This window comes from Blennius ocellaris (assembly GCF_963422515.1).
Source record: "Blennius ocellaris genome assembly, chromosome: 8".
NCBI lineage: Eukaryota > Metazoa > Chordata > Actinopteri > Blenniiformes > Blenniidae > Blennius > Blennius ocellaris.
In genome coordinates this window covers 5,650,433-5,664,160 of record NC_137657.1, presented here as the reverse complement: position 1 = coordinate 5,664,160, position 13,728 = coordinate 5,650,433, and the positions used below count along the sequence as shown (strand labels likewise).

The 13,728-nt window shown below is 48.1% G+C and overlaps 1 protein-coding gene across 1 annotated transcript in view; it reads right to left on the bottom strand.

Annotated features, from left to right (window-relative positions):
* The window catches only part of col6a4a (collagen, type VI, alpha 4a), a gene marked incomplete at its 5' end in the record, with an annotated part of 28,441 nt that extends 18,274 nt beyond the window's left edge, over nt 1-10,167 (bottom strand). The window contains 8 exons of the mRNA XM_080500670.1: nt 912-1,490; nt 2,007-2,564; nt 3,690-4,250; nt 4,645-5,265; nt 5,644-6,213; nt 6,797-7,384; nt 8,397-9,005; nt 10,092-10,167. Of these exons, the coding sequence (XP_080356796.1) occupies nt 912-1,490; nt 2,007-2,564; nt 3,690-4,250; nt 4,645-5,265; nt 5,644-6,213; nt 6,797-7,384; nt 8,397-9,005; nt 10,092-10,167 (4,162 nt within the window). The remainder of the gene's footprint in view (nt 1-911; nt 1,491-2,006; nt 2,565-3,689; nt 4,251-4,644; nt 5,266-5,643; nt 6,214-6,796; nt 7,385-8,396; nt 9,006-10,091) is intronic.
* Between the last annotated feature and the right edge of the window lie 3,561 nt (nt 10,168-13,728).

Below are 13,728 nucleotides of genomic sequence, written 5' to 3'. Positions count from 1 at the left end.
GTCATCTACATGGACACTGAGTCCATGGAAACCATAGGACATCTACCAAGAACTCCTCCAAAGGACTTATCAGTTCAGTTCCCACAACATCAGCCATCTAAACATCATCCAGCATTCTTCACAGCAGCCACCGAAAATATTATTTTAGCCTCCAGGTCACAGTTCTGCAAGTTTTATGGCCAAAAGAGTGTTGTTTTTTTTCATCTAGTCAAATTTATCTGGAGCCCCAAAACATGTTGCATCTTTAAAATGACAATAACTCACGAATTACATGCATAGTTTTGCCATTTGTTCAAAAATATTAACTGAAGTTAAAAGGATCAACTTCCAGAACTTAATCTGTTTTATTCCATGTGGAATATATTTTCTTTTAGCTATTTGTGCTTCCTTACTAGTTACTTAAGTGTCATTGAGTGCATTACTTATGTTATAAATGACAACAGTTGGAGAGTTGCTATCTCTTTGTTCTATCTCCCACTGAACCCACTGTTAGCTTTAGCATTATAGCAACAGCTGGAGCTGCTCTTGAATGGTGTAGCTGTTGCACAGTTGGATAGTTACTCTTGATGTCAATGAAAACAGTTGGACAACTGCTGTCGCTGAAATACCTCTAAAGATCCCCAAGCATGCTGTTAGCTTTAGCATTAGCTTTATCCAAAGCTATGAACCACAGTGAAGAACAGCTCTATCCTCATGTCAATAAAGTCCTATTTGCTGGAGGAGGAGTCACAGTTATCCTGAACAATCTCCTCCTGACAGTAACATGACACAAGTCCCACTTAAATTAGCATGAGCATTGGCCTGTTAGCGGTCAGCTTTATATCCTGCTGCAGACTGTATTGTGTTTTTATGAATACCTGCACGCATAATCTGAGTATTTGCAGAATATGCTGGTGTATTTGCCTCAATACCTGGTTTGGTGGAGTTGCAGAGGACGTGGGTGATGTTCTTGTAGAGAGTCTCCAGAGCTTCAAAGTTGTCCACGTAGAAAACCCTGGACATGTCCTGGCCTGCCATGATCTCCAGCTGTGTTCTGTTGGCTCCCTCCACACCGATACTGAACACTGAGATATCGTGCTCTCGTAGCGCCACTGACGGCGCCACCAGGCCATTGCGGTCCGTCGCGTCGCCGTCCGTGATGACCATGAGGATCTGCGGCACCTGCAACGCCGCCCGGCCGCCGTGCTCCGGGCCAAAGAACTGCAGCGAGTAGTCGAGAGCCTTCCCAGTGTAAGTGTTTCCAAAGGGGGGTCGCAGCTCTGAGATGGCTTTGGAAACCTCCTTCTTTGATTTGAACTGGTTCAGGGTGAAGCTGGACTTGGGGTTGTCGGAGTAGAGGATGACGCCAAAGCGAGTGAGGTTTGCACCAACCGTGGTTTGTTTGACAATGGATTCCATGAACTTCTGCATACTTTTGAACTTGTCCAGTGTGATGCTGGTGGAACCATCAACCAAGAAGATGATGTCCGCCTTTTCTGTCTTTTTACAATCTGGTTAGAAAACATTTGAAATGAAGAAGAAGGGTCATTTCAGTTCCATTCAGCATACAGACCGTTTTGCTTCAATCAGTGCTTTCATACTGAAATATTTTATGGACATCATTTGAACAAAAACCACGTGGAAGTTTGCAGAAGCATCGATCGTGACTATTTACGGTTCATTGGTTCATGTGGTCGGTGTGTTCACAGCCGTTCTACAGATGTGAGGAGCAGGACAGAGGGGATTACCTCAGGAATGTGGCTTCTGTGTGTGCGTGTGTTAACGTCTCTGAGGTCTGTTGCTGATGTGTTCTGCCACCCACACCACTTGCTGCAGGTTCTCACTTTCTGTCCCCTAACCCCACCCCGGGCAGCAGAAAGTCTCCAGCTCTGAGCCTGGCTCTGCAGGTTTTGCAGTTCCATTGTTGATTATGCATGCTCATGTGAAATTGTTTTTTCTCTGTGAAAGTGCAATAAATACAAAGGCGCTATAAAAAATAGAATAAAAATGAATCGATTTAACCTCACCTCTCTCGGGGTCACAAAGCTCCAGTGCGACCTGACTCTCCAGGTCCTTCAGAGCATCGAAGTCTCTCTCGGCGTACACTCTGTCCGGCGAGCCGCTGATCTCCAGCAGCTGCGTGGTGTTGGCATCCACCACTCCAATGGCGTAGATCACCACTCCTTTAGCCCTTAGCGCGGCGGCGGGGCCTTTGACTTCATCCTGAGCCTCACCATCAGTGATGACCACCAGCCTTTGCCTGAGGGCGGGACGTCCCCCTTGGCTGGGCTCGAAGAACTGTGAGATGTCACTGATGGCTTTGCCTGTGTCGGTGCCACCGCCAATCTGCTGCATGCCATCGATGGACTTCAGCAACTCGTCCTTGGTGTAGTGCTGGTTGAGCGGGAACTGGAGCTTCCGGACGGAGCTGAACTGCATGACGCCGACATGCACCTCGTTCTGCCCGACATTGGACTTACCGACCACAGCCTTCATGAAGTCCTTCATTTTGTCGTAGTCTTGAGGGTAGATGCTACCGGAGCTGTCGATCAGAAACAGCAGGTCTCCCGGGATGTCTTCACAGGCTGTGGACCCCACATTACAACAGAAATAATCCACATCCAACTGACGCACACTTTTCAAGAGGAAACCAATCTAGAATTTGTGGAGCTCGAGGACCCTGAAAGTCCAGCACACAGTTCAAATTCTTTTCAACATTTTGGGTGTAACGTCAAGAGGTGCCAGTTTTTGACTCTCATCCTCCTGTTAATAGAGTTCCTATTATGACTGCTCAGACAGTGAAATTATACGCAGTGCTTCTGGAAACTATTCACCGTGCTCCACTTTTTCTCAAAATGGATTCAATTCATTTTCCCCCTCAAAATTCTATACACAACACCCATAATTACAATGTAAAAAAGGTTTTGGAGGAGATTTTTGCAAATTCATTAAAAAAAAAAAAAAACTAAGAAATAGCATGCACCTAAGTATTTACAGCCTTTGCTCAATACTTCATTGATGCAGCTTTGGCAGCAAATACAGCCTCATTTCTTTTTGAAAGTGATGCCAGAAGGTTGGCACACCTATCTTTGGGCATTTTGGCCATTCGTCTTTGCAGCACCTCTCAAGCTCCATCAGGTTGGATGGGAAGCGTTTTCAGCATTTTCCAATCTCTCCAGACATGTTCAATCAGATTCAAGCTGTGAACACTTTCCGGATGCACTGTTTTTTTTAATGCTCTTACTTGATATATATGCAGTCTTTGTACTGAAACAACTATGTTATACAGATGATATAATTATGGTAAAGTTTAACTCTTCTTTCAGTTTCCACCGTTCAGCCCTTTAAAGATCCAAACTCAATTACACCTGCACATGAAGGTGAGGGATGGACTTCAGGTCTGATATATCTGTTGTTTAAGAAACAAATGGTTCCTGTGTGAATCATCATGATCAAGATTTCAATATTGACTGTTTACAACACCAGGTCAATGTAAAAAACTGTAACAGGATTGTTCGCTGTAATTTATCTGCTTTAGCAGAACTGGTTCCCTATCTGCATTACTCTTCACTGCATCCTACACTATTAGTTCTCGGGATAGACTGTTGAACCTGATTCTTGACTTTGCATTCAGACTATCTGCAAGTAATAATGAAAATGTTGACTTTGGTCAGGACGTTATCCTCAAGCTGAAATCATTGCTGTCTCACCGTCTGTGGAGCAGATGTCCGTGATGATGTCGTCCTTGATGGGATTCAGGGCATCAAAGTTATTGACGAAGAAGGTCCTCTTCTTGTCGCCCGAGATCTCTTTCAACTCCTCTTGGTCTGCGTTCTTCACACCGATGGCGTAGACGACGACACCCTGCGACCTTAGCTGCTGTGCTGGAGCTTTAACCGCATCTGAAGACTTTCCGTCCGTGATGACCACAAGGTATTCGTTGACTTTGTGGCCACGTGTGGTCTCTGCCCGGTCAAAGAGTGGACCCATGAACTGGAGTGCTTTACCGGTTTCAGTGCCGCCGCCCACCTGCTTGATTCCTTCCACGGCTTTCTCCAGACTCCGAGCGTCTGTGTACGTGGTCAGGTCGAACTCTAGGTTCGGGTCGTCTGCGTATTTGGCGACTCCTAAACGGACGTGGTCTGGGCTGATTCTGAATGTGGTAAGAAACTCAATGATGAATTTCTTCATGTCCTGAAAGTCGGTGGGGTAAATGCTCCCAGAGTGGTCAATGAGGAAGAAGATATCTGCTTCGTCCGTTTGAACACAGCCTAAAGAAGAAGAAAATGTGAAGTTTGGTCAGTGTGGCAGTGGCAGTCAGTGTTTAGTAATTAGAAGCTATACCTAAGAGCCCACGTTCACCATTTAACGCTACAGTTAAGCGGTTTACTCAGTGTGTTCCCATTACACCTACTATCTCATGAGGCTATAAACACAGCAGATTCACAACAACACTCTGTGGTAGAACATGGTATTATGCCAACCATTGGCTCATTTGCGGGATTGCTACCTTCAGTTTTATAGTGATTAAACTGTTTTCTCGCATTTGTTTCATGCTTAAGCCACACAACAGAACTTGCACATATTGAAACTTAACTATCAGGATTGTAAACTGTGAATCTGAACAGGTTTCTTTTTAACTGCACAGAATGAAACACCTCCGACCTTCTTTGATGCCTGTTCTTCTGGTGTTGACGGAGATGGCCTGACGGATGATGTTGTGACACAGGATCTTCTGTAGGCTCTGCTCCAGAGGTTTTAGTTTGGTGAATGAGTCCACAACAAAAACGTGTTTGTTGGGCGGATGAGATGCCATCTCCACCAGCTGAGCCTGGTTGGCATCTTTTACTCCAACGGAGTAAACTGTGACGCCAGCTCGGCGGAGTTCAGCTGCTGCCTGGCCCACCTCATCCTGAGACTCTCCGTCGGTGATCACCACTGCTACCTGCTGGACCCCGTTGTCCTTGCGGCTCCCTCTGGCCTTAGTGAAGACGTTCTCTTTGGTGAACTTGAGGGCGGCTCCGGTGTTGGTCCCGCCCCCACGGTATGGCAGGATTTTGATGAAATTCAGAAGCTCATTCTTGTTGTCGAAGGTGTTGAGGTAGACTTGTGCCATGGCTCGGTCACTGTATTGCACGATGCCTACTCGCACTCGAGCCTGACCAACCTCCAGCCCACTGACGATGGAGTGCAGGAAGCTCCGGATCAGCTGGAAGTTGGGGGTGGTGATACTTCCCGATTCGTCGATGATGAAGACAATGTCGGCCAGTTTGGCGGCTTTACAATCTGTGGAAGAAACCAGGAATCCGTTAAAGAGACACTACACCATTAAGATACGGTCATGTCAGGATCAGCAGAGAAACTCATCGTTTGTTGTTAGTGGCTACCGTTAAGTTACATGTCTTTAAGCAATCTTTATCTCAAACTCAAAGAATGGCATGTTCATGGTCAGACTAGTTGAAAACTGCTCCACATCAATACAGACAGCAGTTTATAATTGGTCTAAAACTAGTACGAAACTACTTAGTCTGAACAAGAACAAAACTGCCATACAACCACATGAAACTAGTTTTCAAAATAACACTTTTAAATGGGGGAAAGACTTTAAAAAAAAACAACAGCTGCCATGAGAGTGAGTATGAACTGGAAGGATGCTGCCCTAACCTCCGGTGAGATTCTTCTCCATTTCCTGTCGTTCGAAGATGCTCTTCAGTATCGGCACTGCGGTGGTGATGGACGGGTAGCTGTATGGCGCAGTGGAGATCAAGCGAATTTCACTCATGGAGGCACCGACGCTCATGCCCACCACGGTCACGCCCTCAGATTTCAGCAGACGCGCCTCTTTGTCAACTGGGTCGTCCGAGTTCTTCCCGCTCAGGACCACCAGGAACTGGCGGTAGCCCTGCTCGGCTCGGCTCCCCCTCTCAATGGTGAACAACTCTGTGGCAGCGTACTGCAGCGCAGCACCAAGCTTGCGTGGCTCGTTGGGTTGGATTCGGCGCTGGCGGAAGCGCCGCATGCCCGCCTGTGTCTCCTCTTTGGTCTTGAAAGCGTTGAGATAAAAATCCACCTTTGTGTCTGCGCCATACTGAGCCACCCCGATTTGGTGAGCCATGGCACCCACATTCAACTGGTTGACCAAACGCAACAGAACACTGCGAACCAGCTGGAACTCTGCCGTCGTGATGCCGCTGTCCACCAGGAAGACAATATCGGTGAACTTCTCTGCCAAAGCTGCAAGGAACCAGACAAGATGCAGAGATAAGATAAGACCACGTCAAAGCTCAACAACACAGCTTAAATTCACATTATAAATCATTACTCACCATTACTAATTACTCCTCGAGCTTACTATATATTGCTGAGTATTGTGTTATTAAGAAAGACTTGGCATTAATAAGGATCAAACTGCAGTAGCATTATTATGGATTACTCAGCACAACAAGATCAACCAACAATAAGCATTCCTCAACATCAAGCAGCAGCAGACATTACTCACCATTGTTCACACTGCTGCCTTTACTAAGCATAGCTCAGCATTTGTAGGTTGCTCATCATTGGTCAGATGTTTTTAGCCTCAAAAAGCATAATTCAGCACGAAAATGTGTTGCTTTAAATTAGCACTACTAAGCATTGCTTGATATTGTTCAGCTTTGTTCAGCATTGACCTGCTCAAAGTGACTCAGCATTATTGCAGTGGGTCTGAGACCTCTTTTGACTGCACAGACCATCATGTGGCAGCATAATTTTATAGAGCAGTGATGTATGTCCTGACCAGATGACGGCATGCGAAAGCCTCTTGAGGCTCTTCCCTCACCTTGCCTCTGGTCCTCCATGGATAGACAGACAGTCTGCAGCAGGCCGTCGGTCAGCCGCTGCAGCGCCTGGTAGCTGTCAATGGTGAGCAGGAAGTGTTGCGGCGGCCGGTTAGCGATGGACTCCAGCTCCTTCAGGTTGGCCTGGCCCACCCCGATGGCAAACACGATGACACCGTGCCGCTTGAGGCGTTGCGCCGGCGCCACCACGTCGTCAGCCGAGTCGCCGTCCGTGATGACGACGGCGAACTGAGGTACACGCTGCTCAGCGCGGCTCCCAGCATCCCGAGTGAAGTACTGGGTAAGGATGAAGTCCATGGCCTTGCCCGTGTTCGTGTTTCCCCCACGGTAGGGGAAGTTGTCTATGGCATCCAGCATGCTCTTCTTGTCTGAGTGGGATTTCAGCAGGAACTCCTCGTGCGGGTCGTCACTGTACTGAGCCAAACCAACTCGCACCTTGTCTCCTCCAATGTCCAGACCTGAGACGAAGCTACGCAGGAACACCCGGACCTCCTGAAAGCTTGTGGTGCCAATGCTGGACGAGCCGTCCACCAGGAAGACGATGTCGGCCACGCTCGCTTTGGCACATTCTGAGAGTGCGGAGAGGAAAGACTGTCAGAATCTGCAGAATCAAGAGAACTTAACATGATCGGACACAGATAGACTGACAGATGCACAAATTGATATTCTGGCTGTTTTTCAGCACATTTAAATAATAAAATGACCAAAAAAGGAAGAAGTAGAGAATAAAACAAATGTAAAGGTATAATGACTGAAAACTATATATGAAGGTAACTTCAAAGTCTTCAAAGTAAAATGGTTAGCAAACATACCTCAGGCAACACGTGGCCACACCATCTTGGAGTCATATTGGAGTCGGAAATCAGGGATTTGTTTTTTATGAATATATTATTTCCAGAAGTGCTTTCTGGTCTAAAAGGTGTCTGTTTGTGGAATTGTTTGACTCCCTGGTAAATTGAGTGAGAGGACTGTATAAACTGCTGGTACAGCTGTGAGTCAGCCATTAAAGTTAACTGGCCTCTTTGAACCAGCAGAAAATCATCAGTCCTCAGTTGGTACTAAAACACTTCACACAGTTTCGGAAATAACCGCATGCAAACATCTCAACAGACACCACAGGAACCCAAGGTTCACTCAATCCACAAACTCTGCAGGGCTCCTCATTAAAGCTGGAACTAGCCCGGAGACGAGGTTGAAATGTAACCTCACACAAGGTACGTCCCGGTCTGACTGCTACGCTGAATACCAATTCATTTCAAATCCATCAGAAGAAACCGGACGGCTGTTAGCAGCTGTCCCACCGTGTGGTGCAGTAGACGGGGCTCGTAAAAAAAAAAAAAATGATGTCAGACTGTGTGAGTAAACCACTCATACTGACAAAACATTGTGTGCAGCTGTTAAACTTCCAAAGGGAAGGTGGTGTTACCTGTGTCCCCTCGAGGAGGCAGATCACCTGTTTCATTGACGTGTTTGGACCTGATGTCCGAGTGTCCTTCAGCTGACTCGGCTCAGAGATCTGCTGGGTGTTTTTAACGGAGGCGCTCTGCAGGCGGCCATGTTTTCCTCCTCAGGTGAGGTTACCTGGGCTGAGCTGCTGCAGCTGGCGTTTGGCCTCCTCCACAGTGGTGCACAGCGTGTGCACGATCCTCTGGGAGAGGCCCTGCAGCGCCTGGAAGTCGGACACGCTGTACACGTGCTGGCTGTGCGGTTTGTTGGCGATCTCCATCAGCTGGTCTTCGTCTGCGTCCTTGATGCCGATGGCGTAGAGGACGATGCCCTTCTTCTTCAGCTCGTCGGCGTACAGCGCCACGTCGTCCTGCGACTTCCCGTCGGTGATCACCACGGCGATCTGTGGCACCTGCTCGTGGGCCCGGCTCCCCGCCGCCTCCACGAAGTGGTTCTGGAGCATGAAATTCAGGCCCAGTCCGGTATGTGTGCCGCCGCCCATGTAGGGCAGCCGGGCCACGTAGCGCAGGATGTCCTGCTTGTCCTGGAAGGTGTTGAGCAGGAACTCGGTGCGCGGCGTCGTGCTGTACTGCACCAAGCCGATGCGCACGTGGTTGGGCCCCACGTCAAAGCTGTTCACCAGCGAGTGCAGGAAGAGGCGGATCTGCTCAAAGTTCTCTGTGCCAATGCTCCAGGAGCCGTCCACCATGAAGACGATGTCGGCCACCGCCTCCTGGGTGCAGACTGAGGGGGAAGGCCTCGGTCAGCGGCGGGAACCGGGCGGCGCCGCCGGAATAGAGTGAGCGGTGCTCAGAGCGACCGGAAGCGTGCGGGCGATGCGTGAAGCTGCGTGAAGCAGCAGTGACTCGCCGCGTCTCTCAATCGCGCTACAGCCCAAGTGCAGCAGTGGTGAAGGTGTTTCTGTTGTGTTGAATGTGTTCTAAAGGCTCCAGGCTTCATCAGGCAACGGCCTCATCGATCATACTGCGCCCCCGTGAACCAAGTCTATATATACTCTGGCAGTATATATATTTATCAGTGTTCCTCAGAAATTCAAGTTTTATTGATAAAAAATATGTTTCTTAATGAACTATGTTAATGTCACCTTCTCGTGGTGGGAATATTAATGACAGCAATAGCGAGGAATAGCCAGAGATTTTAATAATAAAATCCAGAGCAAGTTGTAAAATATGGAATTAAACTTGGTATTTTTATTTATTTTCCATCAACGTAACCAACTGTGTTTATTGAAAAAACCCATATAAAAGTTTAAGACAATTCAGCAAGTCAAATTTTACTTACAAAGTATCATGAAAAATATGATTTTACTCTCTATTTATTTATTTATTTTTTAAGAAATTCAACAGAAGAGCAACCGTATCACTTGCTGTTCAATCTTTCAATGATGACAAGACTTTCATGTCTGTTTGTGTGTCTTTATCTAATTTTTGATTATTACTTACAGACATATTTTGTGGGTTGACGTTGGCATGTTGCAGCATGTTGCACAGTGTGTCTGTGTGTGTGCGTGTCATGCGCTCAAGCAGTTGTGGGTTTTTGTGCAATTGTGAAGCTTTGGGTCATCGTGACGAGCAGCAAACATTCAGGTGGGTTAGTAACAAATCACATGATCCAGGTAACGCCAGCTCCTCTGTGTGTGTGTGTGTGTGTGTGTGTGTGTGTGTGTGTGTGTGTGTGTGTGTGTGTGTGTGTGTGTGTGTGTGTGTGTGTGTGTGTGTGTGTGTGTGTGTGTGTGTGTGTGAAGTATATAAATGTGTAGCTGGCTGTGATCCAGTCTGTGCTGGTCTGGACCTCCATAATCGGACCCACCTGTCATCTGTGCGCTGTTACCATGGAAACACGTTACCATGACGAGGCTGAGCAGGAGAGCCCACCCCCCCTCCATGTCTCTTCTTCTCTGGTTTCTTTCTTCCTGAAGAAAGAGCAGAACAATGATGTGTTACACATCTGGAGGCAGGTCAGCCATGGGGGAGGGGGGGGGGGGGGTCCTGCAAATCACGTCATATGAAAACCAGACCCCCCCCCCCCCCCCCCCCCCTTCCCCCTACCCCACCCCCACTCCAACCACCTTGGAATTCCTCACTTGGTGGGTTTTTCCCAGGACAAAGTGAACTCTGAGCAAAACACCCGATGATGTCATCACTGACCACATGATCTAACGTGACCTTTGACCTTGCAGAGATACCCTCTGATAACCTTGCTGCCCCCGCCTGATGCAGTCCACGCTTCACCTGGTTTACACCACCAGTTTAGTCTCCGCCTCATCCTCAGCCGACATCTGCAAGCATCTTTATCTCCTCCTCACATCCTGCAGTTTGAGCTTGTGCTTTTCATGTGCCAGATGTTTCTATAGTGGCCGCCACATCTGGCTCCCATTTGGAAAAAAACATCTTTCTGGCTAGAGTTCCGTTAAAATTGGTGAGTTACTGGCATTATTTAACCTCTTTGAATTAATCACTTGTTTGTGTCCCAGTGCGACTCGCAGCTTGTTCCTGCAGTTTCAGCTCGACGAGCTAAAACACATCAGGAGCCGCTAATGAGAAGAAGATCTGAAAACCCAGATCTTATTTGCTTCAATACGCAAAAGAACCCAAAACCAATCAGTGTGAAACAGTGGAGGGCAGATAAATATTCATAATAAATGAAGCAGCTGATCAATGCAAACACGGTTAAAATGGCTGAAACGGGCGGAGGTGAAGGAGGAGGAGCACATGGCGAATCAGACCAAAAGAGATTTAGTCTTCACAACGGATCCATGCCTCTGAACAGCCTGTCAGATTGTACCGAGACCGACAAGAGTGTTTGAAACCTACACCCTTCAACCCCACCCTCAACTATGGTCATGGACTTTGAAATGAGTTTTCTCCGGAGAGTAGCGGGCGTCACTTTTCGTGATAGAGTGAGGAGCTCAGCCATCCGAGGGAAACTCAAAGTCGAGCTCCTCCTCCTCTTTCGCACTAACTGGAGCTAATTGAGGGTGTTTATGTGGTTGGCGCCCCCCGGTCGACTCCAATTAGAGGTTTATCAGGCACGTCCGGCCGGCAGGAGGCTCCATGCCGGCCCGGGACTCTCCGGAGAGATTCTATCTCTTGATCTGCTGGAGGAAGTTGGACAGAGATGTCTGGGCTTCTTTGTCGTGCCATCACGACCCCATACACACTCAGAGACGGATCTCAGTGTGTGTCTAGTTCTACAGTGTTCCTCTGCGACCTCAATAGTGTTTCTGCTTTATCACAGTCCTAGAACGTTCTCCAGTAGAACTGCACCCCGAAGGGTTCACCCCCGCAGACTCTGGTAATTGACAGTGGTGAGGCGAAGCGGCCTTCAGCCCAATGTGAACACGCCCTCTCTAATGGCAGGACGTTCATGTAGAAACACGTGAGCTCTGCCTTGTAAACAACACGTCTGCCTTTAATCAGCTGCCAGGGAGGAGGAGGGGAGGAGGGGGGGGGGGGGGGGGGGGGGGTCGGGTTTACATGTGAGGCTAATCAGTGCTGTGACAGGCTGATGTAGAGGAGCCCCTCAGTACAGTTTACCCTGCAGCTCTGTTTACCTCCCCTGCTTCATTTAGTCAGAAAAGCAGGGAAAGGGGCGAGCAGCTGTGGCGCAGAGGAGCCGCAGAGCGCTCACCGAGGGGAAACGGAGGGACCACACAGGGGAAACGCCGGGTCTGAGGAGCCTCAGAGCTGAAGGAAGACACCTCACAACGCACACACACACACACACACACACTGTTGGAGCTGAGAGCGTTGGTCTACCAACCCACCCTGACTCACGTTGAGCAGGTGTCGTTAACAACACCAAACAAAGTGTGGGAGTATTCAGCACAAGCATGCTGGGAAAATGAGTGCCGCAAGAGGAAACATAATTCGTCACAACTGTGGCGACTGATGGAGATCTTGAAACAGTAAAAAAAAAGAAAAGCGTTCAGAGAACCTCTTTAATCGGTTTTGCTTCCCGTCTCTCAGAGCAGCTCCATGAAGACATCTCCAGCTCATCATCATCATTTCACCCCTGCGAGGGAAACTGGAGAACCCGCTGGGTTCCTTTAAGGTATCGTTTCAGAGACATTATCTAATGGGTTTGGATTTTGTGGGGAGGCGACCTCGTCTCCGTCTGAGAGCAGAGGAACTTCGGTCTGCAAGGTTCAAATCGGGTTTTCTGTGAAGGTTTCTTCTTGCTGCTTGTTGGGTGTCGCGTGTGAAAGTGTCAATTTAACATTAACCCTCTTGGCCGGTCTCGTCTCCCCCCTCGCCGCCCCCCCACCTCCTCTTGCTTTTGCAGGCGTCTACAGCCCAGTGATTTATTGACTCCACTGTTTGAAAGGCAGAAGTTCCCGTTTGAGCTCCAAACGCAGGAATTTGTTGGTTTTAACGTATAGAGCGCTGTTTGGAGCACCGCCGATTGGAAACAGACCCGGGAGGAGCGGGGGGAGTGTCCATCTACAGCAAAAGGCCCCCAGGGGCCCCGGGGCACAGGAGAAAGCAATGTGGCCATCTGCGTCCAATCATGGAGTTTCAGTAGATTTAAATTCGGCTCAGTTTTATGTGAAGGACTTGATTACATCAGCGCGTATAGAAATAAAACCTCTTGAACCAACCGACGAGGGGGCGAGGAAGAAAGAGGTAAACAACAAACAAACCAACAGGAAAAGAAACTGAACAATGGACAATGAGACAAACAGAGACGGGAAAAATAAACAGGAAAACAAACAAACAAAGACAAACTACATGTTCAAAACTGGAGTTCCTCCTCTTAGATTGATCCACCAATCAACAGCAGAAAGACAAGGACCAATCACAGTGAAGGAAACCACAGACTCCTTGTTTCTCTCTTTTGCACGCACACACACACACACCAGATCTGATCTATGATGTTTCAGCGTTTCTGGTTTTCTTCCCTGGTTCTTCTTGCACCCTCTCTGGGAAGTGGAGACGGAGAATTCAAAGACATGTTGGTCCTACAGAGCCACAGTCAGCGGTCCTTGCCTGGCTCAAAGGAACGTCAGCAATGGCCACAGCAGGCTCAGACTCACACCTGCAGCACAAAGAACGTCCGACAACCAACCAACACAAGAAGAGGCCCAAAACCAGCACAGACTGCGGCAAAGTGACACAAGAGAGCAATAAAACATACATCTTTAAACATGTGGAGATACAAAGTCAGCGCAAAGGCAGAGAACAATGCCAAGTTACATGGAACTAATAAAATCAGAGAATTTATGGCACAAGAGTATGAGGACAAGGAAGGGTGCGAAATTAACAAAAGATCAAGAAAAGTGGATGAAAGTACCAAAAAAAAAAAACAAATATGCAAAGTGTTTCAAAGGTGAAGAATTTGATCGTATTTTGTGGGACAGGACTGACGCTGTGCTGGTATGATGGAGGAGTGACAAAACCTCCACACACCTCCATTGTCCTCCACAGAGCTTCAAACGCCTCCGCTG